Source organism: Carcharhinus amblyrhynchos, chromosome 18 (genome assembly GCF_965287045.1).
Source record: "Carcharhinus amblyrhynchos chromosome 18, sCarAmb.v2.hapA, whole genome shotgun sequence".
NCBI lineage: Eukaryota > Metazoa > Chordata > Chondrichthyes > Carcharhiniformes > Carcharhinidae > Carcharhinus > Carcharhinus amblyrhynchos.
In genome coordinates this window covers 51,548,016-51,570,679 of record NC_137341.1, presented here as the reverse complement: position 1 = coordinate 51,570,679, position 22,664 = coordinate 51,548,016, and the positions used below count along the sequence as shown (strand labels likewise).

At 42.1% G+C, this 22,664-nt stretch overlaps 1 protein-coding gene across 1 annotated transcript in view; it reads left to right on the top strand.

Moving 5' to 3' along the window:
* Window positions 1-21,004, top strand: part of snx29 (sorting nexin 29) — a 538,494-nt gene extending 517,490 nt beyond the window's left edge. Inside the window, exon 21 of the mRNA XM_080207008.1 lies at window positions 17,686-21,004. Coding sequence (XP_080063134.1) covers window positions 17,686-17,812 — 127 coding nt within the window. The 3' untranslated portion in view covers window positions 17,813-21,004. The remainder of the gene's footprint in view (window positions 1-17,685) is intronic.
* The last annotated feature ends 1,660 nt before the right edge of the window (window positions 21,005-22,664 follow it).

The following is a 22,664-nucleotide window of genomic DNA, read 5'->3' as shown; positions in this document are numbered from 1 at the left end:
CTGTGTGGGTTTCCTCCAGGTGCTCCGATTTCCTTCCATAGTCCAAAGATGTGCGGGTTAGGTTGATTGGCTATGCTAAATTGACCCTTAGTATCAATGGGATTAGCAGGGTAAATACATAGGGTTGTGGGGGTAGAGCCTAGATGGGATTGTGGTCAGTGCAGTATTGATGAGCCAAATGGCCTCCTTCTGCACTGTAGATTCTATGATTCTTTGACATGTTAGCAGTACGTGGGAAAGATCCAAAGTCTCAAACAACTGCTGATTTTTTTAGCCGGTGAAAGATTTATTTTCTTTATTCACTAATGCTGGAAACATTTCCTACAGTGAGGTATGTGAGGTGGGGGAGAAGGAACCTTTGCTACAAACACACCTGAGATTAAGCCATGGATTTTTTCATAAATTTAGAGTGTTTTAAACACCATACAGGGTAGTGTCCTTATTGCTCAATATACATTGTACTGCCCACTGTATGGGTTTCACATGATAGCTATATGTGTGTGATTGAGTCTGAAGTTGTCTTATACTACTCACTTTCTTGGACCCTTCAATCCCTTCCTCTGTTAAAATAAATCTATCCTAGATTTTTTTTGAATTTGCTGATATTGTTTCCTCCATGTTTAGTCCTGTGATCTCTTCCATTTGATTTATTATTGTCACATACATTAACATACAGAGAAAAGTACTGTTTTTTGCGCGCTATACAGACAAAACATACCGTTCATAGAGAAGGAAACGAGAGAGTGCAGAGTGTAGTGTTACAGTCATAGCTAGGGTGTGGAGAAAGATCAGCTTAATGCAAGGTAATTCCATTCAAAAGTCTGACAGCAGCAGGGAAGAAGCTGTTCTTGAGTCGGTTGCTACGTGACCTCAGACTTTAGTATCTTCTTCCCAAAGGAAGAAGGTGGAAGAGAGAATGTCTGGGGCGGGGTCCTTAATTATGCTGGCTGCTTTTCTGAGGCAGCAGGAAGTGTAGACAGAATCAATGAATGGGAGGCTGGTTTGCATGATGAATTGTACTACATTCACAACCTTTTGTAGTTCCTTGCAGTGCTGGGCAGAGGAGAAGCCCATACCAAACTGTGATGTAACCAAAAAGAATGTTTTCTATGGTGCACTTGTAAAAGTTGGTGAGAGTCAAATCTCCACCTGATCTGTATCGTTATTACGTTTTTTGTCCTCTACTCACTTTCTCTCTTTTCACTCAAGCCTGTGTGCCGTTGTTGTAAAGTTTGTGATTTTAAGCCTATTGCTGGTGTTCTGTTTATCTCGGTGCCCTGGAATCTTGAATACCTCAGTGAAAAAAGCTGTTTTTCCTGGTGTAAACATATCCAGTAATCATGGTGTCTCCTTTTTGCTCAAGTACCAATTCAAATCCCAATTTAGTTATCTTTCATGATGTCCTCTTGCCAGGGTTGGGCTGCCTCACTGCAACAAGCAGATCAAAGTTAGCACATTACTTGATCTGGGAGTGAACCTATGCTGTTTATATACCACATCATCAATGTAGGCATTGCTGACAAGGACAGCATTTATTGTCCACCCCTGATTGCCCCTTGAGAAGGTGGTGGTGAACTGTCTTCTTGAACCATGTGGTGTAGTTGCACCCACAGCGTTGTAGAGGAGGGAGTTCCAGGATTTTGGCCCAGCAACCTTTTCCTTAGTTTTCTGCTCTGTCTCTCTGGCTACACAGCCACAATATTTTTTTTACTTTAGCCATATATCTATCTGTGTCATTGGTTTCAGTAAACTGCAAGTTCTGCACATTAAGTTAATACCAACTAGCTTGTATTATCACTGCTTATTCACATTTCCAATTCTCATAACGTTGAATTTATCCACATTATAAAAATGTCTTGTCTCTTGTCACCCTAGCTTCTTAATGTATCCAAATCCTTTTTGTACTTGATTAACTTGTTCCATGTGTTCTGATCCAGGCAAGAAACTCCAAAGTGTTTTATGAAGATCATAACTTTTACATTTGATTTTAGCATTCGGGTTAACATAGATATTTCACTCTGGGTATGATTCAAATGACCCACTAGGGAGCTTTTAACAAACAAATTTTATTTCAGAACACAGTTAAACTATAAAATAAGAAAAATCAGCGTAACTTTTACCAATTCAAGAGAACATCCAGAATATTGTATAAACCTTAACAGCTAACTGTACTGTTCCAAATCAAACAACCCCACAAACATACACCCTGTTCTAGGTTTGGCACAGAAAGCAAGTATGCTCACATAATGCTGGATTTTTGCAGTTTTTTAATATCTGCCATGAATTAGTCCTTTGGATGTTGAATTAAAACACTGAGGCTTTCGAGCCGTGGAACCTGCAGCACATCTTGAGAGAGAGCGAGAGAGATAGAGAGAGAAACAGAGACACTACTTGCCTCTGGCTTCCAGTTAGCAAACAATCAACAACAGGATTTCAAACACTAGGGAAAGACAAAAACACTTCCTTCAGTCTGCAGCCCAAATAGCTTCCAAACAAAATCAGACTAAAACCTTGGATTTTTCCTGTGAGAGGGAAAAACTGTCCAAAGGCAGCACCCGACTTGTCAACCATGCTCCACCCAACAACCTGTAAAGGGTCATAATGCCAGGACACTGCATAAACCCAGATTACAAAGAAACAAGATGCCTATTATGTTGCCTCAGTTGGCTGAGACATAACAGTGCCAAAATAAACTACCAGGGCCTGTTTGAAAAAAAAACGTGATCAAACTGTGATCAGTGCTCCTTCCACTCACATTATCAGCCACTTCAGGTCTTGAACAGCAGGTTAGGTGTAAGGATTTGCATTCTAATCAGTAATCTCTAAACTGTCTGTGCTTTATGTGCTCTGCCTGAGGCCAGAACTCTCCATTCACCTGACGAAGGGACTAACCCCGAAAGCTTGTGAGTATATTATCAAATAAATAGGTTGGACTAAAACCTGGTGTTGTCAGACTTTTTACTGAAAAAAAAACTGCAGAGAAATACCATTAAACTGCATTTCGTAAAGGCACAGCATCGTCACACACGTTATAATCAATACATAATCAGCAAACTTGGAGAACATGTTGGTGTTGTTTCTTTCTGTTTATTTACCTATGATCCACAATGATCCAAACACTTATCCCTGAGATCGTCCACTAGAATTATTACTGTTGCCAATTAGGTAGCAGCCACAGCCTTTATTTCCTCTGGCTGAGTACTTTCTTTTAATTGTTCCATTAAATTCATTGGGCAAAACCTCCCTTCTGTCAATTAATTACTTAAAACTCACAATCAGATAATTTGGTATCTAAACACAGGGTGACTTTTACACATTGTCAATCCTCTGTTTAATACTCTCAAAATTTAAAGAAGGAATAAGTGTTAGATTAAATCCTAAAGATTAGAATAAGACTAGAGCATGGATAGAACTAGACTTTTTTTTAATTCTTTGTACCATTTGGTTGATTGGAAACAAAGGGATACTTTACAGTTAGGTTGCAGAATGATGTACCAGATTAATAAAGTAACGGCTTTTTACCTTATAATGACCACAATTAATTCTATTGACATCTGAATGCAAATTTTTTTAAAAATTTATTTATTAGTGTCACATGTGGGCTTACATTAACACTGCAACGAAGTTACTGTGAAAATCCACACTTCGGTGCCTGTTTGGGTACACTGAGGAGAACTTAGCATTGCCGATGCACCTAACCAGCACGTCTTTCAGACTGTGGGAGCACTCAGAGGAAACCCACGCAGACACGGGGAGAACAGGCAGGCTCCACACAGACAGTGACCCAAGCTGGGAATCGAACCCGGGTCCCTGGCGCTGTGAAACAGCAGTGCCACCCACTGTGCCACTGTGTCCCCATAATGTCATAATAATTAGTCCTTAGGAAATGTTAATAAATGTACATGTGGGAGGAAACCGGAGCACCCGGACGAAACCCACGCAGACACAGGGAGAACGGGCAGACTCTGTACGGATTCCTTATCTAGCATCCCAAAATCAGGAAAGATCCAAAAACTAGCTGCATTCAAATCTGTCATCCTGGGTAACAACTTGAATGAAACCCTTTGTTTCTTTATTGTTCACACTTTATTTTATGTATTATGAGTGCGTACTAGGCCGAGGACCCAAAATCCATAAAAACCCAAATCCGGCAAGTGTCCAGTCTCGAGGTTCCCGGATACGGAGTCCAGTGTCTCTAACAGCAAGAGCTTTTCCATTTTTGGAGATTGGAAATCTAGCCTCATGATTGGTGACTCTTTACAATTGCACCTGATGCTTTTAGGAAATGCATTGCCAGTTCTGAGTTATTGATGTTAGAATATCTAATCAGACAGGACTAAAGCTGTAATTTTTGTAAATTTCATTTTAAATTGAGATATAAAATTCATTGTCAGTATTTCAAGCGCCCTTAGCCATTCCCTTTAAATCCTGTTATTACTTTTCGCCATCTGAGGTGAGTGCACAAATCTTTGCTGCAGATTTATTCTGCTTCTTTCAGGCGGAGTGGTTTGTTTTCTTTAATCTCTGCTCTCTAAAGTCTTGACAGTTTCAATACATGCACTCAAATCCTTTCTCGAGTAGTTTCAGTCTTCAATTTGCTTTATATACTACTGACGTTTTCTCATTATCTACAGAAACACAGGTTTGACAACACAGCAATACAGGAAAGGAAAAAAAACTGAGAAAAAATCTATTTCTTTGAAATAAGTTTGAAAATAGCCAACTGAAGTGTGTGCTTTAGTCTACCAGTAGAAAATAAAAGTGCTCTTCTCTCTCTGAAACATCTTCTGTGTCCTCAGAGCTATTGCTAAGTCTCTACTTTCAGAAAGGAATTTCATTTATGTGTCTGCTCAGATCGTTTTTTCCCTCAACCAAAGTTTATAACTGAGTGGTTTCCATTGAGACAACAACATCATCACAGAGATGGCAGCAACTAGTGAATTTTTTTGTAAACACAGTGATTTCTTTGTAGCCACACTCCTGAGATCTGTTGATTGCTCTGTGATTAATTATCCATTCAGAATCAGCACAGTCTCCATTTTCACTCCCTCCTCTGTACAGTTGTAATGAAAAAGAAAGCCTCTAAGCCTTTACTTATACCGCATCTTTCAGGATTGCCCAAATTGCTTTATATTCAACTAACTACTTTGCTGTTGTAGTCATTAATATAATGTAGAAAGTGTTGTCAAATGGGTGGCACCGTGGTTAGCACTGCTGCCTCACAGCACCAGGGACCCAGGTTTGATTCCCGGTTTGGGCCACTGTCTATGTGGCGTTTGCACATTCACGTATACCTGTGTGGATTTCCTTCAGGGGCTCAAGTTTTCTCCCACAGTCCAAAGGCGTGCAGCTTAGATTGATTGGTTATAGTAAATTGCCCCTTAGTGTCAGGGGTAAATACATGTGGTTATGGGGATAGAGCCTTGGGGGGATTGTGGTTGCTGTAGACTCGATGGGCTAAATGGCCTTCTTCTCCATTGTTGGATTCTATGAAATGGCTATCAGATCCCTACACCTCCCCCCCTCCACCCGACCCTCCCAAATGTTAAATTGAGGAGCCAAGTGCTGCTCCTCCTTATATGTATGTTTGTATGTTATTCTGGGATGGATTAGATGAACTAGGCTGGATGGCCTTTGTCATCCATAATTAACCTGCAAATAAAGATGGAATCGCAACTGGGTTTCTTTTTATTTTGTAGCGAATTGGAGTTTATTGTGAGCAGGCTTTGTCAAATAAAACGACCAGGACAGAAGTGCGTATTGGGTAAAAGTGAAACACTGTTTTACATTGCACATAATTCTGAAGAGTTCTTTCCATTGACTTCAGTCTTATGTTTTTGTCTACTTGCTAATACCTCACTCTACCTTAATCTTTTTATGAGTTTTCTTTGAGATACTGACACATCGTGATAAAGTTGTGTTCTAGAGTAGAAATTGAAAATATATTACAGTGAGAAGCTGCAGTCAGCAAGAGTTGAGACTTGCTGATTAACAAACGGTGAGCCATTCGGCTTTTGTCCTCAAACCTCTTAAAAGCTATGTTGCGCAGAGACATGTGAGGACTCCAATACTTCTCACTGATAGTGGAGATTTATGTTGTTCAATTATTCCGCTCGTTCCTCGGGGATTACTTGATTTTTCTACCCTTTAAGATTACTGATAAAATAGAATCCAATTACACCCCCCACAACATAATTATATTCAATATTATCATGCTGTTGTTGTTGTTCATCCATCGTCGTCACTGAGGACCTCAACACCATTAGTCATTTTGAGGCTGGTTGTGGTGTGTCCGAAGATGACTGATCAGTGCCAATTCGGGCACAGAATGTCCTGGCACATATTGGACAGACTTGTGTAGACACTGTAGTTGTTGCACTGGTGGCTCTGGACTTGTGCAGCTCACGCTTAAGTTGTGCTTCAGCAACACACCTTGCTTCATAAGCTTGACAGCCTTTGTGGATGAGGCAGCGCCAGGTTGGACGGTTTTGTGCCAGCATTTCCCAGGTAGTCGTGTCTATGTCAGTCGACTTAAGGGAGGCCTTGAGTGTGTCTTTGTAATGTTTCTTCTGCCCTCCGTGCGAGCGTCTTCCAGCCGAGAGTTCCCCAAAAAGGAGGTGCTTGGGTATTCGCTCGTCTGATATACAGATGACATGACCTGCCCACTGGGTCTGTGCATCAACAGTGATGGTAGACTTGCTCTAGAGAGAACTTGAGTGTCTGGTACTTTGTCTTGCCATCTGATGCGTAATATTCTGCGAAGACGAGTCATGTGGAAATGATTGTGCTGTCTTGCATGCCTTCGATACACAGTCCATGTTTCACAGGCATACAGGAAGATAGTGAATACTGCGGCACTGTATACCTTCAGTTTTAATAATACTATGCACTCAGGCAGGAGAAGGTCTCCTACTTCTAGCATCAATTTGCTAGGGCTTTTCTATGATTGTTTAGTGAATTGAATGGTGAATCGGGAAAAGGGGGAAATATCAAGTATGATTAAGGATCAAAGGGGCTGGAGAATAAGGGGCCTGGAAGCAGGAGAAACACCAGGGCCCTGACTTTCCTCCCTGCCTCTGTAGTGAATGTTATAATGTAGGCAAAACAGCAGCTAATTTGCACACAGACAGCAATATGATAAGAACCAGTTAATATATTTTATTGTGACAGTGATCGAGGGATTGCAGGACTCCCTTTCTCTTCAAGATAGTGTCATGGGATCTTTTATATCCACCCGAGCAAGCCTCAGCTTAATATCTTATCTGAAATACTGCACGTGTGTGAGTGCAGCACCCTCTCAGTGCTTCGTTGGAGCAGTGATGTAGATTCAAGTCCCATTATTCCAGGCCCTGGAATAATGGGACTTGAACTGGGAACCTTGTGAGGCAATGGCAAGCGTGCAGCTGACCCTTCACTGAAACATAGATTGCACCATCGCAAAGAAAGCAGCTCACCATCACCTTCTGAAGAGCACTGAGCTGGGGTAAGCAATAACTGCTGGCCTTTCTACTCACACCCCATCAACAAATAAAATAAAGACCACCTAGCATTGACAGCCATCCCAAGAAAGCAGGGGAAGTTTCTAAGAACACAACTGATCACAAAAAGCAGACCGTCACGCATTAGCAAAAGCTGATTTCCTTCAGTGAGTCAAGTTGATAATCACAGGAGCCATGAGTCACTGCAGCACCATCTCACCAGTTTTGTTTCAGGGAAAGGTTTGTATTTTCCTTGAAATCCATTTTTTATTCATTGTGTTAACAAGCACTGTCTACACAAATGGCAGTTATAAAAACTGACAAGCTGACAGTGATCCAGAAATCTTACAAGAAATCTAATTTTGAACATTGTCCACACTGCCTGCCATTGCAAGATTTATCATCAATCCATCCTCAAATTTAATGCATTATTATCCTTTTAAAATAAGTCCTGTTCTTAAAGTTCAATGTATACACTATATACAGCACTGCCATCCAGGTTGTCCAATGTTGCTAGGAATCTGGGGCTTGAGGATCACAGGGATTTCATCCATTGACTCTGTCTACACTTCTCGCTGCCTCGGAAAAGCAGCCAGCATAATCAAGGGCACAACACACCCCGGACATTCTCTCGCACCTTCATAAAATAGAAAAATTATAGAAACCCTACAGTGCAGAAAGGGGCCCTTCAGCCCATCGAGTCTGCACTGACCACAATCCCACCCAGACCCTACCCCCATATCCCTACACATTTATCCACTAATCCCTCTAACCTACGCATCTCAGGACACTAAGGGGCAATTTTTAACATGGCCAATCAACCTAACCCGCACATCTTTGGACTTTGGGAGGAAACCCACGCAGACATGAGGAGAACGTGCAAACTCCACACAGACAGTGACCCAAGCCGGGAATCGAACCCAGGTCCCCTGGAGCTGTGAAGCAGCAGTGTTAACCACTGTGCTACCGTGCCACTTCTTCCATCGGGAAAAAGATACAAAAGTCTGAGTCATGTATCAACCGACTCAAGAACGGCTTCTTCCCTGCTGCTGTCAGACTTTTGAATGGACCTACTTCTCATTAAGTTGATCTTTGTCTACACTCTAGCTTTGACTGTAACACTACATTCTGCACCATCTCTAAGAATGGTAAGCTTTATATAGCGTGCAAGAAACAATACATTTCACTGTATGTTAATACATGTGCCAATAATAAATCAAGTCAAATCAAAAATGCGTATAAACCAGCACAGACTCTCAACTTTGAAATCAAATACATATTGATTGCTTTACTCAACATGTCTACTTATCACAAGCACCATCCTATTATTCCTTAGCTGACCATCTGGACAGCACGGTAGCACAGTGGTTATCACTGCTGCCTCACAGCACCAGGGACCCCGGTTCGATTCCCGGCTTGGGTCACTATGTGTGGAGTCTGCACGTTCTCCCCGTGTCTGCATGGGTTTCCTCTGGATGCTTCGGTTTCATCTCACAGTTGATAAGATGTGTAGGCTAGGTGGATTGGCTACACTAAATTCTCCCTCAGTGTACCCAAACAGGCACCAGAGTGTGGCGACTAGGGGATTTTCACAGTAACTTCATTGCAGTGTTAAGCCTTACGTAAACATCCCTATTCCTGCCCCAACTCTTTTAAGTTTAAACAATTAAATTAAATAAACTGTGGGACAAAGTGCAGCCCCCTGCCCATTCCTACCCCACTCTTTCCATCTCTCGCCTGATCATTAAACACTGTCTCAATCAAGAACAATAGCTTCTGCCTGTACGTGTTGTAATCTCTAAACCTGTTGGACTTTAACCTGGTGTTGTGAGACTTCTTACTGTGTTTACCCCAGTCCAGCGCTGGCATCTCCACATTGTGTTTACAGCTACAGACTTGTATTTGTCTCCCCCATTAATGTGGCAGTTTCTCCCATTCATGTCCCAATTGCTTTCTTTCCAGTTGGACAGATTCTCTATTGCATTCCAATTGCCCATCCAAGATGCTTTTATATCTCGCCTGGCACTTTTCATTCCCGTCCAGTTTATTTTTACCTATTTACTGTTGCCAGGTCCGACAGAGGAATGATACCCAGAACGTTAAACTGTCCTTTCTTCTTGCTGTTGCTGACAGGCTTGCCAATTCCTTCCAACTATTTCTATTTATCTTTATTAATTTATTTGTTTAAGCCAGTGTCTAAAGTGGGGGTATTCAGCTGGGAGTTTGTCCACCCTCGTGTTCAGGAATGACGCATGGAATGGGAGTGAAATAATTCAAGTGGGGAAAACACGAGGAAATTGTGACCAGGTGTAAAATATTTCATAATTTTGGATAGCCCATAAAATAAAGAAAGCTTGGCTAACAAAGAGAAATGAGAATCTTACATTTCTATAGTGTCTTTCACGCTGGTTAATTTGTTTATTTATTAATTTACAAGATGTGGGCATCGCTGGCTAGACCAGCATTCACTGGCCATCCCTAATTGCCCCTTGAGAAGTAGTGGTGAGCTATCTTCTTGAATCCTTGAGGTGTAGTCCATGGTGCTGTTAGGAAGGGAGTTCCAGGATTTTTGACCCAGTGACAACGAAGGAATTCCAAGTCTGCACGTGAATGATTTGGAGGGGAACTTGCACTGGTGGCGTTCCCAGGTGTCTGCTGCTCTTGTCTTTCTAGATGGTAGTGGTCACAGATATGGAAGGTGCTAGCCTAAGGAACTTTGGTGAGTTCCTGCAGTGCATGTTTTTGGCAACATTGATTGCGGGATATCGTCAATTAGACAGGAGAACCCTCTTTTCGAATACTGTTATCTCGAGAGCTGGAGTGGGTCATCAACCCAGAAAACCGAGAGTCAGTGAGAGGCCAGCTGACATATCGCACTAATCGCTGTTCCCATGTACACAATACCTTCAATCTTAGAGAAGTCTATAAAATAATTATAGGCATAGATCAATTAGATAGTCAACATCTTTTCCCAAAGGTAGGAGAGTCTAAAACTAGAGGGCATAGGTTTAAAAAGCATTTTGATAGTTACATGGATAAGATGGATATAGAGGGATATGGGCCAAATGCGGGCAATTGGGATTAGCTTAGGAGTTTAAAAAAAGAAAGGTGGCATAGATAAGTTGGGCTGAAGGGCCTGTTTCCATGTTGTAAACCTCTATGACTCTATGACTCTAAGCTGAGAGGAGAGAGATATAAAAGGGTCCAGAGGGGCAATTATTTCACACAGAGGGTGGTGAGTGTCTGGAACAAGCTGCCAGAGTTAGTAGTAGGGGCGGGTACAATTTTGTCTTTTAAAAAGCATTCAGACAGTTACATGGATAAGATGAATATAGAGGGATATAGGCCAAACACGGGCAATTGGGACTAGCTTAGTGGTAAAAACTGGGTGGCATGGACAAAGGTGGGCCGAAGGGCCTGTTTCCATGCTGTAAACCTCTGTGACTCATAACAAAATTGCCTCTGGTTTGTTCTAGCCTGCTAGTGTTGGCATGACAACCAGCCATACCTCATTTTGTACATCCAGAAATTTAGGTAATTTGATTTATGTTTGAAAACAGTTCTGCTGTACTCACCATAAAACATCTACTTCTGCTCACTAGGTCAAAGTAGTTATGCAAAGTTTTTAACATTTTTACTGTCATACATGATATTTTTTAATACTCAGTGGGTGAGCTCTCCACGGTTTAGAGAACTAGTCATGTGGACTATTTTGTATTCTTGCATTTGTAAACTAGGTGACTGTAACTCCAGGAATGAGACCACATTTAGGCACACACAACTTCCTCTGGGTTTTACTTGTAAGTAGAGCAAGTGAATGTGAATTTACTGATGGTGTTTAAAAGGATGGCATTGGATCCTTGAGGAGTTTGATAGGCTGAGTCCCTGAATCAGTCAGCTCAGAAAACCACGTGTGGAATTTTACAGTCCCGTTGCAGGGGAGGCGGGGCCGTAAAATGTGGCGAGCTATTCAAAAGTCCATTGACTTTGGCAGGACTGGAAAATCCTGCTGGCAGGAGGGACCACAAAATTCCATTTAGGTAATTTGATATATGTTTTTGAAAACTGATACGATAGTTCTGCTGTACTCACCATAAGACATCTACTCCTGCTCACTAGGTCAAAATAGTTATGCAAAGTTTTTCATTTTTACTGCCATTTCACATGATACTTTTTAATACTCAGTGGGTGAGCTCTCCTCTTGCTCTACTGAAAAACAAAACCCAGAGGAAGCTGTGTATGCCTAAATGTGGTATCGTTCCTGGAGTTACAGTCAGCTGAATTCACCATCAGTGTTTGACTGTTGGACTTTAACCTGGTGTTGTGAGACTTCTTACTATGCCCATCCCAGTCCAATACCGGCATCTCCACATCATGGTCTTAAGTAGGCAGACAGTATGGTGTGGGGGATGGAGAGAAGTTCAGGTTTCACTGCACGTTGTGACTCCCTAACATGTAACATTTTTGCTGTAACATGATAGACAGAGTAATTCCTTAGTCAGATGGAGATTTCTCTGAAGGAGCTCACAGTTGCTGCTGTGTCGCCTGTTGCTGCTTGGAGTTCTGATCCTGGGGTTTAGACTCTTGAAACTAGGAGTGGTTCTGATCCAGGAGATTCAGATCCCTGACCCCAAGGAAGTGGATTTGAGCACCAAGCCCTCTTGGGGAAAAGCTGCAGTCTTCTCCCCAAAGCTCTCCTAACCTCTGTTCAGCTGTTGGGCTTCCTGAGGTCTTGCTAAAACCCACACCAGCTGAGGTCAAAGCTGCAAAACCAGAGGCCTTAGCCTGGTGAAAATCTGCCCACCTAACGTGGCTCTTGTGAGTGGTTTGCTGCCCAACCCTTGTCCAACCCCATTGATATACATCTCGTGGCACCTCTTGGGGGTTACGATTCATTCTGTGGTCTTGAGGAGTGAGGATGTGGATGTGCCGGCGTTGGACTGGGGTAAACGCAGTAAAAAGTCTGACAACACCAGGTTTTAGTCCAACTGATTTATTTGATAGTAAACTCACTAGCTTTCGAGGGGATTCTCTCTTCTTCAGGTGAATGGAGAGTTCTGTCTGAGGCCAGAACTGGTCTTGAGGAGTGAGAGCAGCTCTTGCTGTTGCTCTGCTGAAATACAGAAGAACTTCCTGAGATTTTTGGAGCAATAACAATATTGATGTTCTGTGTTCCCAGAGTTCATCTGAATTAGGCTGGGACTGAACTGCAAATTTGCTTTCTTTTGAGTTTGAAGTCTAGAAAATGATGAGTGTCTATAAGCCTGGCAATATTGTGCAGTGTGTAAAGTATAGATTCTGTTTGAAAATAAAGATCAGCTCATAGTATGGGGCAAAGTATATCCAGTAAAAAGTCTGACAACACCAGGTTTAAGTCCAACCGATTTATTTGATAGTAAACTCACTAGCTTTCGGGGTTAGTCCCTTCGTCAGGTGAATGGAGCATTCTGGCCTCAGACAGAGCATATAAAGCACAGACAGTTTACAGATTACTGATTAGAATGCAAATCTTTACACCTAACCTGCTGTTCAAGTCTTAAAGTGGCCGACAATGTGAGTGGAAGGAGCACTGATCACAGGTTAAAGAGATGTGTATTGTCTCCAGACAGTACAGTAAGTGAGGTTTTGCAAACCCAGGCAAGTCACGGGGGTTACAGATAGTGCGACATGAACCCAAGATCCCTGTTGAGACCGTCCTCATGTGTGTGGAATTTGGCTATCAGTCTCTGCTCAGAGACTCTGCGCTGTCGTGTGTCGTGAAGGCCGCCTTGGAGAACGCTTACCTGAAGGTCAGAGGCTGAATGCCTGTGACCACTGAAGTGTTCGCCAACAGGAAGGGAACAGTCTTGCCTGGTGATTGTTGAGTGATGTTCATTCATCCGTTGTCGTAGCGTCTGCACGGTCTCCCCAATGTGGCGCTCGACTCATAGATCAACAGTTCCAATGCGCCACAGCAAAAAACTGCACCGATCTCCTCAGAAGACAAACACGGGACACGGTGGACAGAGTACCCTTCGTCGTCCAGTGCTTCCCCGGAGCGGAGAAGTTACGACGTCTTCTCCGGAGTCTTCAACATATCATTGATGAAGACGAACATCTCGCCAGGGCCATCCCCACACCCCCACTTCTTGCTTTCAGACAAGCACGCAACCTCAAACAGACCATTGTTCACAGCAAACTACCCAGCCTTCAGGAGAGCAGTGACCACAATACCACACAACCCTGCCACAGCAACCTCTGCAAAACATGCTGGATCATCGACACGGATGCCATCATCACATGTGAGAATACCATCCACCAGGTACACGGTACATACTCTTGCAACTCGGCCAACGTTGTCTACCTGATACGTTGCAAGAAAGGATGTCCCGAAGCATGGTACATTGGGGAGACCATGCAGACGCTACAACAACGGATGAATGAACATTGCTCGACAATCACCAGGCAAGACTGTTCCCTTCCTGTTGGCGAACACTTCAGTGGTCACGGGCATTCAGCCTCTGACCTTCGGGTAAGCATTCTCCAAGGCGGCCTTCACGACACACGACAGCGCAGAGTCTCTGAGCAGAGACTGATAGCCAAGTTCCACACACGTGAGGACGGTCTCAACAAGGATCTTGGGTTCATGTCGCACTATCTGTAACCCCCATGACTTGCCTGGGTTTGCAAAACCTCACTTACTGTACTGTCTGGAGACAATACACATCTCTTTAACCTGTGATCAGTGTTCCTTCCACTCACATTGTCGGCCACTTCAGGACTTGAACAGCAGGTTAGGTGTAAAGATTTGCATTCTAATCAGTAATCTGTAAACGGTCTGTGCTTTATATGCTCTGTCTGAGGCCAGAACTCTCCATTCACCTGACAAAGGGACTAACCCCGAAAGCTAGTGAGTTTACTATCAAATAAATCGGTTGGACTTAAACCTGGTGTTTTTACTGTGTTTACGCCAGTCCAACGCCGGCATATCCACATCATGCAAAGTATATCAACATGACGATGGCAATTACAGTTTTTAATGTTTGCAGTTGCAATTCTTTGGTCATCATGTCGAACGTTCAAATCTTCCATTCACGCCAGGTGCTTTGCAATTGCATCTATTAAACGATTAGAAATTTCTTTGTGATCCAGATTGAATTGCCATTTGGCCATTCTGTGCACCCTGGATACATTATAAACAGCTTTGGAACTGTAAATCTCAGCAATGTGCAGTTTGAGGTGCTTTTGTGTAAAATTGACAGTTACATAATTAAACCCATGTCCCAGGTGAGGGAAGGTAATACATCAAAATCAGTCTCTTATTTTGCATATCAAAAACCCAGATGTGATTGATGGTTCTGATTTTAAATTCATATTTGCCTTTGTTAAACTTACTGAGAAAATATAATTGATAGAATTATTCCAATTTATCATAGGAGTGGAATGGTGTTTAAATTTACTCATCTATCTAGCCTTTCAGGTCAATCTTTCTTTATATTGGTTCCAAGTGAACTTGATTAAGACTCTCTGCCAATTTAAAAACATCACAAAAGCAAGAAGCAATGTTGATGCTAAATCCTATAGATTAGCTTCACAATACTTTCACCTTGAGCCTGTACGCATGATGGGTGAAGTATGTAAAGGCAAGATAATGATGAAATATTTGCTCTCAAGGGAAGAAAGAGAGGTGGAGAGGCAGAGAACAGCAAAAAAGAGTCCCAGTGTTTCAGGATAAGGCACAGAGACCAATGGGGGAGCATTTAGAATTCCACGAAGCTGGAATAAGAGGAACACAAAGATCTGGGAGAGTGGTAGGGCTGAAGGACACGAGCAAGGTAGTGCAGGCTGAGGCTGTGGAATGATGTGAAAACGAAGACCAGCGTTTTTAAATGGAAGCACAGTCTGATCTGGAGCCAGTGTACGTCCATGAACTCAGGACTTGCTGAGTTTTGGGTCAACTTAAAGTTTACATAGAGTGGAAGGTAGACCAACCAGGGAGATCCTATAGGAAGTCAAGTCTCAAGGTAATGAAGACTGTCTGTTTCCCACAGAAACATGGCTGTGAAACAGAGAGGAGAATGGCCAGCTCTTTTTTTGAGCTGGGACAAATTGGAATTCTTCTCCAAGCCTCAGGAAGTGCTGGTCTTTGTCCTCTTTCCTAACTGGACCATCCATAGGTTTATGTCCCCCACCCCCAAGGTTGTCATTCTAAGGGTCCTGGCTTCAGCTTCATGAGGGACATGAAACCTCCCTTGTCCATGTCCTCATGTCCAGTCTGCCTGTTTAATGAGGTCCTGCTGTCAGAGATTTGTTGACTCACCTGCAGTTCCTGTAGGTATCGGGGACAGTGTCCGAGGCCCCAGTGTTCAGATCCTAAGAAAGATGATGTTGAGCTCTCTGCTATGAGTTGCAGTTGTGTTAAGCAGAGGGAAATAGAACGGCAGCCTTATGCATGGGAAATAATTTGGAAAACTGGCGTGTTCTCATCCGTATTATATTTGTTTTTTTTAATTCATTTGTGGGACGTTCGCTGGCTGGGCACCATTTATTGCTCATTCCTACTTGCCCTTTGAGGGCAGTTGAGAGTCAACCACATTGCTGTGGCTCTGGGGTCACATGTGGGCCAGACCAGGTATTGCTCGGTGGCACAATGTTAGCACTGCCGCTCCACAGCGCCAGGGACCTGGGTTCAATTTCTGGCTTGGGTCACTGTCTGTGTGGAGTTTGTACATTCTCCCCATATCTACACGGGTTTCCTCCAGGTGCTCCAGTTTCTTCCCACATTCTGAAAGATGTGCTAGTTAGGGTGCATTGACCTGAACAGGCGCCAGGCTGTGGGGATTAGGGGAATTTCACAGAAACTTCATTGCAGTGTTAATGTAAGCCTTACTTGTGACTAATAAATAAAATTTAGGTAAGGATTTCCTTCCCTAAAGGACATCGGTGAACCAGATGGGTTTTTCCGACAGTCGGCAATGATTTCATGATCATCAGTAGATTCTTAATTTCAGATATCTTTTGTTGAATTCAAATTCCACCACCTGCCGTGATGGGATTTGAACCTGGCTCCACAGAACGTAAGCTGAGTTTCTGGATTAAGTCTAGTGATAATATCTCTCGGCCATTGCCTCCTCCATTGCTTGTCAGTTAGAGCCATATAACATTTGATTCCAAATAATGAAAGACTGGTTTCCTGAGAGAGATTAGTCGGTTAACTCAGTTGGCTGAATGGTTAGTGATGCAGAGCGAGGCCAGCAGAGGGGAGGCGATCCCGTAACCTCCAGTTAAAATCACCATCATTTCAAAAAGGAGAGAGCAGCATGTGGTCATCTGGGACTATTTAGACTTTCACACCATTTCTCACAGACTGAATTCTACTGAGATCTACGGCCTTTGTGTCAGAGTTATGTGCAGACCACATCTACTGGATGCCTCTGTGCCGCATAACTGGTCTCTTGTGGTATACAAACGTGGCTTCAAGAAACTGATGAAAACATTTTTAATTACTAACTCTCGCTGAGGGGTCGTTAAAGTTTTGTTCTGAACGAAAGTATCTGCAAAATGTTGGTGTTCTGAACTGAAAAGTTAAAGTTTATTAATGACCTGTTCTGAAGCCTGCTTGACAGCAAACCTGGATCAGTGTGATTGATTGAGACTAAAGGAGACTAAAGGAGGTCCAGATTGTTCTACTGGAAAGATGATGCACAATCTTCATGCGTGGAAACAATAGCAGCAGCTTGTGTGTTAACAGTGAACAGACTGCGAGTCTCCAAAACCCAGAAAAGTGCTGAGAATGTTCAGTTGTAAAGTTCTGAAATTTAGTTATTAGTGCCACTAGTAGGCTTACATTAACACTGCAATGAAATTACTGTGAAATTCCCCGAGTTGGCCCACTCCGGCGCCTGTTCGGGTCAATGTGCCTGACCAACGCGTCTTTCGTAACGTGGGAGGAAACCGGAGCACCTGGAGGAAGCCCACGCAGACATGGGGAGAATGTGCAACTCCACACAGACAGTGACCCAAGCCGGGGGTCGAACCTGGGTCCCTGGCGCTGTGGGGCAGCAGTGCTAACCATTGTGCCACCAAATAATTGAAATAATTAAGAGAGATAAATATTTTCCTTGTGGTTGCTACATCCGCTTTGATCTGTAGCTCATCGTGAGCTCAGGTTAATAAGCCTCTTGTAATTTTTCAACAAACTAATTAGCTATTGTTTTTATATCTACAGTGACGTACAGCCAATGGGGGATGCTGCAAGTAAGACAAGGTCAAAGGGCATCTCTAAATTTTCTAGATTGAACACGACTCACCACAGGGAGACGCGGAATCCTGAGCCTCAGAGTGGCGACCTATGACCTGTGAACTTACTAAAGGTTCCAGCACTCTTCATAACCACCCTTTAATTGAACCATCAGATAACCCTTCAGTCCGCAGCAGAGGAAGATAGAGCTACAGTGTTACTTCAGGGGAAATGATTTGGATAATGTCACATTCTCATGGGCCCTACATTGTTGGTAATTTGGAATATGCATATTCGCTTTAAAGAGACACCAGTATCAGATAAGATTCCCTGTCACTTGCACCAATTGAAATGTTTACAATCGGCATTGATTATTTATTGCGATGACAGAATTGGAAAATTTATTTGGTAATTCTTTTTGCTGCGGGTTTCTAATGACCCAAGCACCAAAAACACATCAGCTCCTTGGCGTTTGCTTGTTGAGCTTGGTAAATGACCACTCCTTTGTCTATCGACAATATCTTGTAGAATAAACTATTCCTACACCAGTTTACACAAACGCTGTAGCTGCATTTCAAACCATTTAGACACCGGAAACTCATTCAGTGAGTGCCAAGGAGAAAAGGTTTCAAGCCAGATATAATCTGTTGACATTGAGAAGTGCTTGTTGCTGTTTCTCTCTCACCCACCTGGAAAAAAAAATTGCAGTTTTATTTTGGCAATGACAGTAAGTGCAATATGAACTGGAAATCGATTTATTCGGAAACTGTTTTTTTATGTAAAGTGCACACAATACTCACACTGAAATGCTTTACAGCTACCTAATTCTAATCTCCATTCAATTCCTAAATTTGGTTCCTTAAGTAGTTTTCTTCGACTATTTGCAAATTTCCCTTGTCACAGATTATGAAACGACTGCAGGACAGGAGTGTCAAACCTTCCTATATAACATTGGTGTAAGTCACATCTACTCAAGAGCAGAGCAGGAACAATGCTTCTTATACACAAATTATGATCAACCAAACACACAGTTACTAACAATAGCATCTCAAATTTTTTGTAAGGTAATATTGTCTTTATACTTACATTTACAGTTGGAGGGTGTGTGTGGGTGAGGGAACGCAATGTAGAGGAATCACATCATTAACTGTTAGTTCAACTGACACTCAGTGCACGAGTCACAGTTCCGAGGACATGCCTTGGGCTCCACAGTTGGATAAACGTTACTATCTGGAACCACATCCTTTCCTTACAATCTGAGAGCATTGATAAAGAGGATTTTTTTTCCCCAAAGTCAGACGCAGTAGCCTTATCATTATCTGGAAAGTAAAATAATTCAAGAACAGCTTAAAATGTAATTCTGCCAGTATCAATTTCTGAAAGCAATATTGTTTGTTGAGGTTATTTTAGACTCAGTTTCCTGATTTTTTCAGGTTGATGTTTTTATGAGGTTCATTGTAGTTCTCCCTCTGTGAGCAAATGCTGGAGCCCAAAGCCACTTTCCTCACCATTGTGCTTTTAGAGATTCCACCAAAAAAAAACACCTTGGTTGTAATGACTGTTTCTCTGAAAGTTTACATTGTAAATGTGAATAGCATGAATTGCAACACAAAGAAAATACTTTTCTGCTTCAATCCCATCTTCGCTGTGATATTAAATGTTTAATCTTCCTGCTTCAGAGCTTTTTTTTAAGTATTTTAACCACCAAGACCCAATCACAATTCACCTTAGTTAACATGCGCGCTAGAATTGCTGCAAAGACTTTTATCACCTTCTGCTCTTTTATTTCTCCTTGCAGTCCCCAAATTCCATGAGTTTCCTAACCAAGCCACGTTTAATAGCCTCATTGTTCATACTGTAGCCAGCCTCACTGTTCTTCATTCAGCTCCACGCTATCAATCTGCAGCACTCTTAACAGCCCACTTCAGCCACAGCAATCCACCAGTCCATTTATCTAGCATTGTAACTGTCCAAACTTCTCTCATCTATTTTCACCAAAACCTACCTATCATCTTCCATCCCATTTTGCATTCATCATCCAACAGGTTTGTGAGTATCCTTACCCACTGAATTAGATGCCGTATCAATGAACACGAACTTATTCCAGTGACAGAGAGATGAAGAGAGAGCAAACATTGAACATGCTGACATTTGCTGCACACACTTTTTAATTTTGATTAATTACTTGGGAAGAAGTGGAAGCCATTGGCTCCTGTGTTAGCATCTGTTCAGTTGTATGTGAAGCAGATTAGACATGATATTAAACAGATTAATCTCTATCCTGTCAGCGAGTGGAGAATGTAGCGCTGCTGTTAAACATTAATTTTTTTATATTAGAAATGCATTGAGAAAAGTGTTTCATTACAGCTGCTTCTGGCTAGGCCATTCATAAGACATATGCTACGTGGACCAAAATGTGTTCTGGGAAACATTGCAATGTAACTTTTTAACAGTGGAAGTGTATATAATCAGGACTCTCTCAATTCAAGGGTTAAACATTAGTTGTGCCAGAAATTAATGAGATGTCCTTACAAGTGCTTATTTTGCCTCTGGGACCACAAAACAAACTTAAGAATAATTAATAAATATGCATGATCATGATTAAATAAAAGGTGCTGAATTTTGTGTTATACTTTCAGTAGGTCATCTTTATAAAGTAGTCATTTATGCACTACTGGAACTTTTAGTAAATCTCTATTAGGTTGGCTTGTGACATTTCACATACTCATTCGCCTTGCTAAAATTCAATACTGACTGTAGTATTGTTCAAGGGCAAGGAAAATCTAGAGGATGGCCCTTCTGTTCCGAATATTCCCTCCAGCTCTGTCTTAATAACCTGTAGTGTAACTTGCCATTTTTCATGCAATTATGGAGATGAATGCTTTGTGCTGCCTTCTCAACTCAGTAACAAGGAAGAACTTTTATGTATTTCACATTTAAACTGTTCACTTCAGTGAAATTAATGACCAGTTGGGGGACTGACCCAGAGACACTCGACTGCAAAGAAAGGCTCATTCATTGGATGTTCTAAAAAGATTTAAATGTTGGTTAGTTTTCCAGCAGCACACAACGGTGGCTGGTTGAGTGTTCTGGCCCCTGTTGAGTTTGTCTATCTCCATATCTTCACAGAACAAGTTAAAAGGCACATTTGGAGCAGAAAAATTGCTCTCTTGCCAGGAGCATGAAAGCAGGACTAGACTGGGTTATTTGTAAGCTTCATCAGCATTGGAGTGTATATTTATGAGTCAACTTTGAATAAATATTCTTTTTTAAAAGAAAAATTATTGTTAACACTTAATCAGATTTATTAAGCTGTGCACAGCTTCCAGTTACTAATGCTAATGATTTCCAGCCAATTGTCCCAATGGGTGTTAAAATAAATGAAATGTTCACGGCTAATTGCACGTTTTACTCTCTGGCAGCGATCACTTTACATTCGTGATGTCGCACACGTTCTCTGCTTGTCTCTCACTATTGGGAACATTCTTGAATTCGCAACACAGCCTAGAGTTTCCTCTGGTGCTAAGTGTCTATGTCACCTTTCAGTTGGGTGCCTCCAGCTTCTGAATGCAACTGACTACCAAGGAACAAGACTTTCTGGAGGAAATTTCAAATTGCGCTGACTTGGGAGCGCTTGATGCTCAGAGCTCTTTTTAATGCCTCACTTTTCTTAATTTTGTCGGTGATCTTAAGACATTTAAGATCGTGGAAAATAAAAGATGTCAGAAAAAAATGAAATTGAAATAAGTTGAGAGAATATTCTTTCTCCAGATATTTACAATATTTATTAGTGGATCATATCAAAGCATCAGTAACTTAATATTGAAACAGGTAACTTGCAAAATTAATCTCAGTGGTGTTGCATTGTTAAATTCTGCTCACCACTAAAAGGGTTTATTTTAATTACACTCCATGTCAGTGCTTATAGACGATTGATTCCCTCCAGGGTAACTCAGCCCATTGAATCAATACTGACTCTGACAGAGTATCTTACCCAGGCCCTCTTCCCCGCCCTATCCCCGTAACCCTACACATTTCCCATGGCTAATCCACCCAACTGACAGATCTTTAGACATCGAGGGAGAATTTAGCATGGCCACCCCACCTAACCAGCACGTCTTTCAGACTGTGGGAAGAAACCGGAGCACCCGGAGGAAACCCACGTAGACACGGGGAGAATGTACAAACTCCACACAGACAGTGACCCAAGCCGGGAATCGAACCCGGGTCCCTGTGAGACAGCAATGCTAACCACTGCGGCTCCTTGCCAACCCGTTACCATTTTGTTAACCGTGAAAAAAAGTTTGCACTGAGATTTTGATGTTTCTCAGATGGAGTCGGGCCTGTTTTCTGTCACTCACTTTTAAAGAAAAATCATCCTTATTAATCTGATCCTGGTATTCCTGTTAAAATTTCACATTGACGGCAATATTTAACATTGAAGAATGCAACTTTCAGTAACCATCACAGCTCCTAAATTAATCGGATATAATGGGGTGAAGTTTCCCATTCCACCTGCCAGGGGAATCGGAGTGGGCGGAAAGTGGAAAGGTCCATTGACCCTGGGCAGGATTTTCCAGTTTCAGGCTGAGCGTAGCCGGAAATCCCACCCAATGTACTTCCCAGTGTTGCCCTTAATATCTTGCCATTGTTCTGTTCCTGAGGCTAACCATAAATGAGCAGATAACTGCTGTGTTGTTGCCACTGCAAATTTATTCTGAACCTGAGGTCAGGTTGCTGGAATGTTTTATAGTGCTACAATATAATAACAGAATTGAATTTTGTTTATTATAAGACCATATAAGAGCAGAATTAGGCCACTCAGCCCATCAAGTCTGCTTCAACATTCAATCACGGCTGATATTTTTCTCATCCCCATTCTCCTGCCTTTTCCCAATAAGCCGTGGGATTTAAAGGGATTGAAGGATGTACATGGGATTTAAAGGGATTGAGGGATATAGATAGGC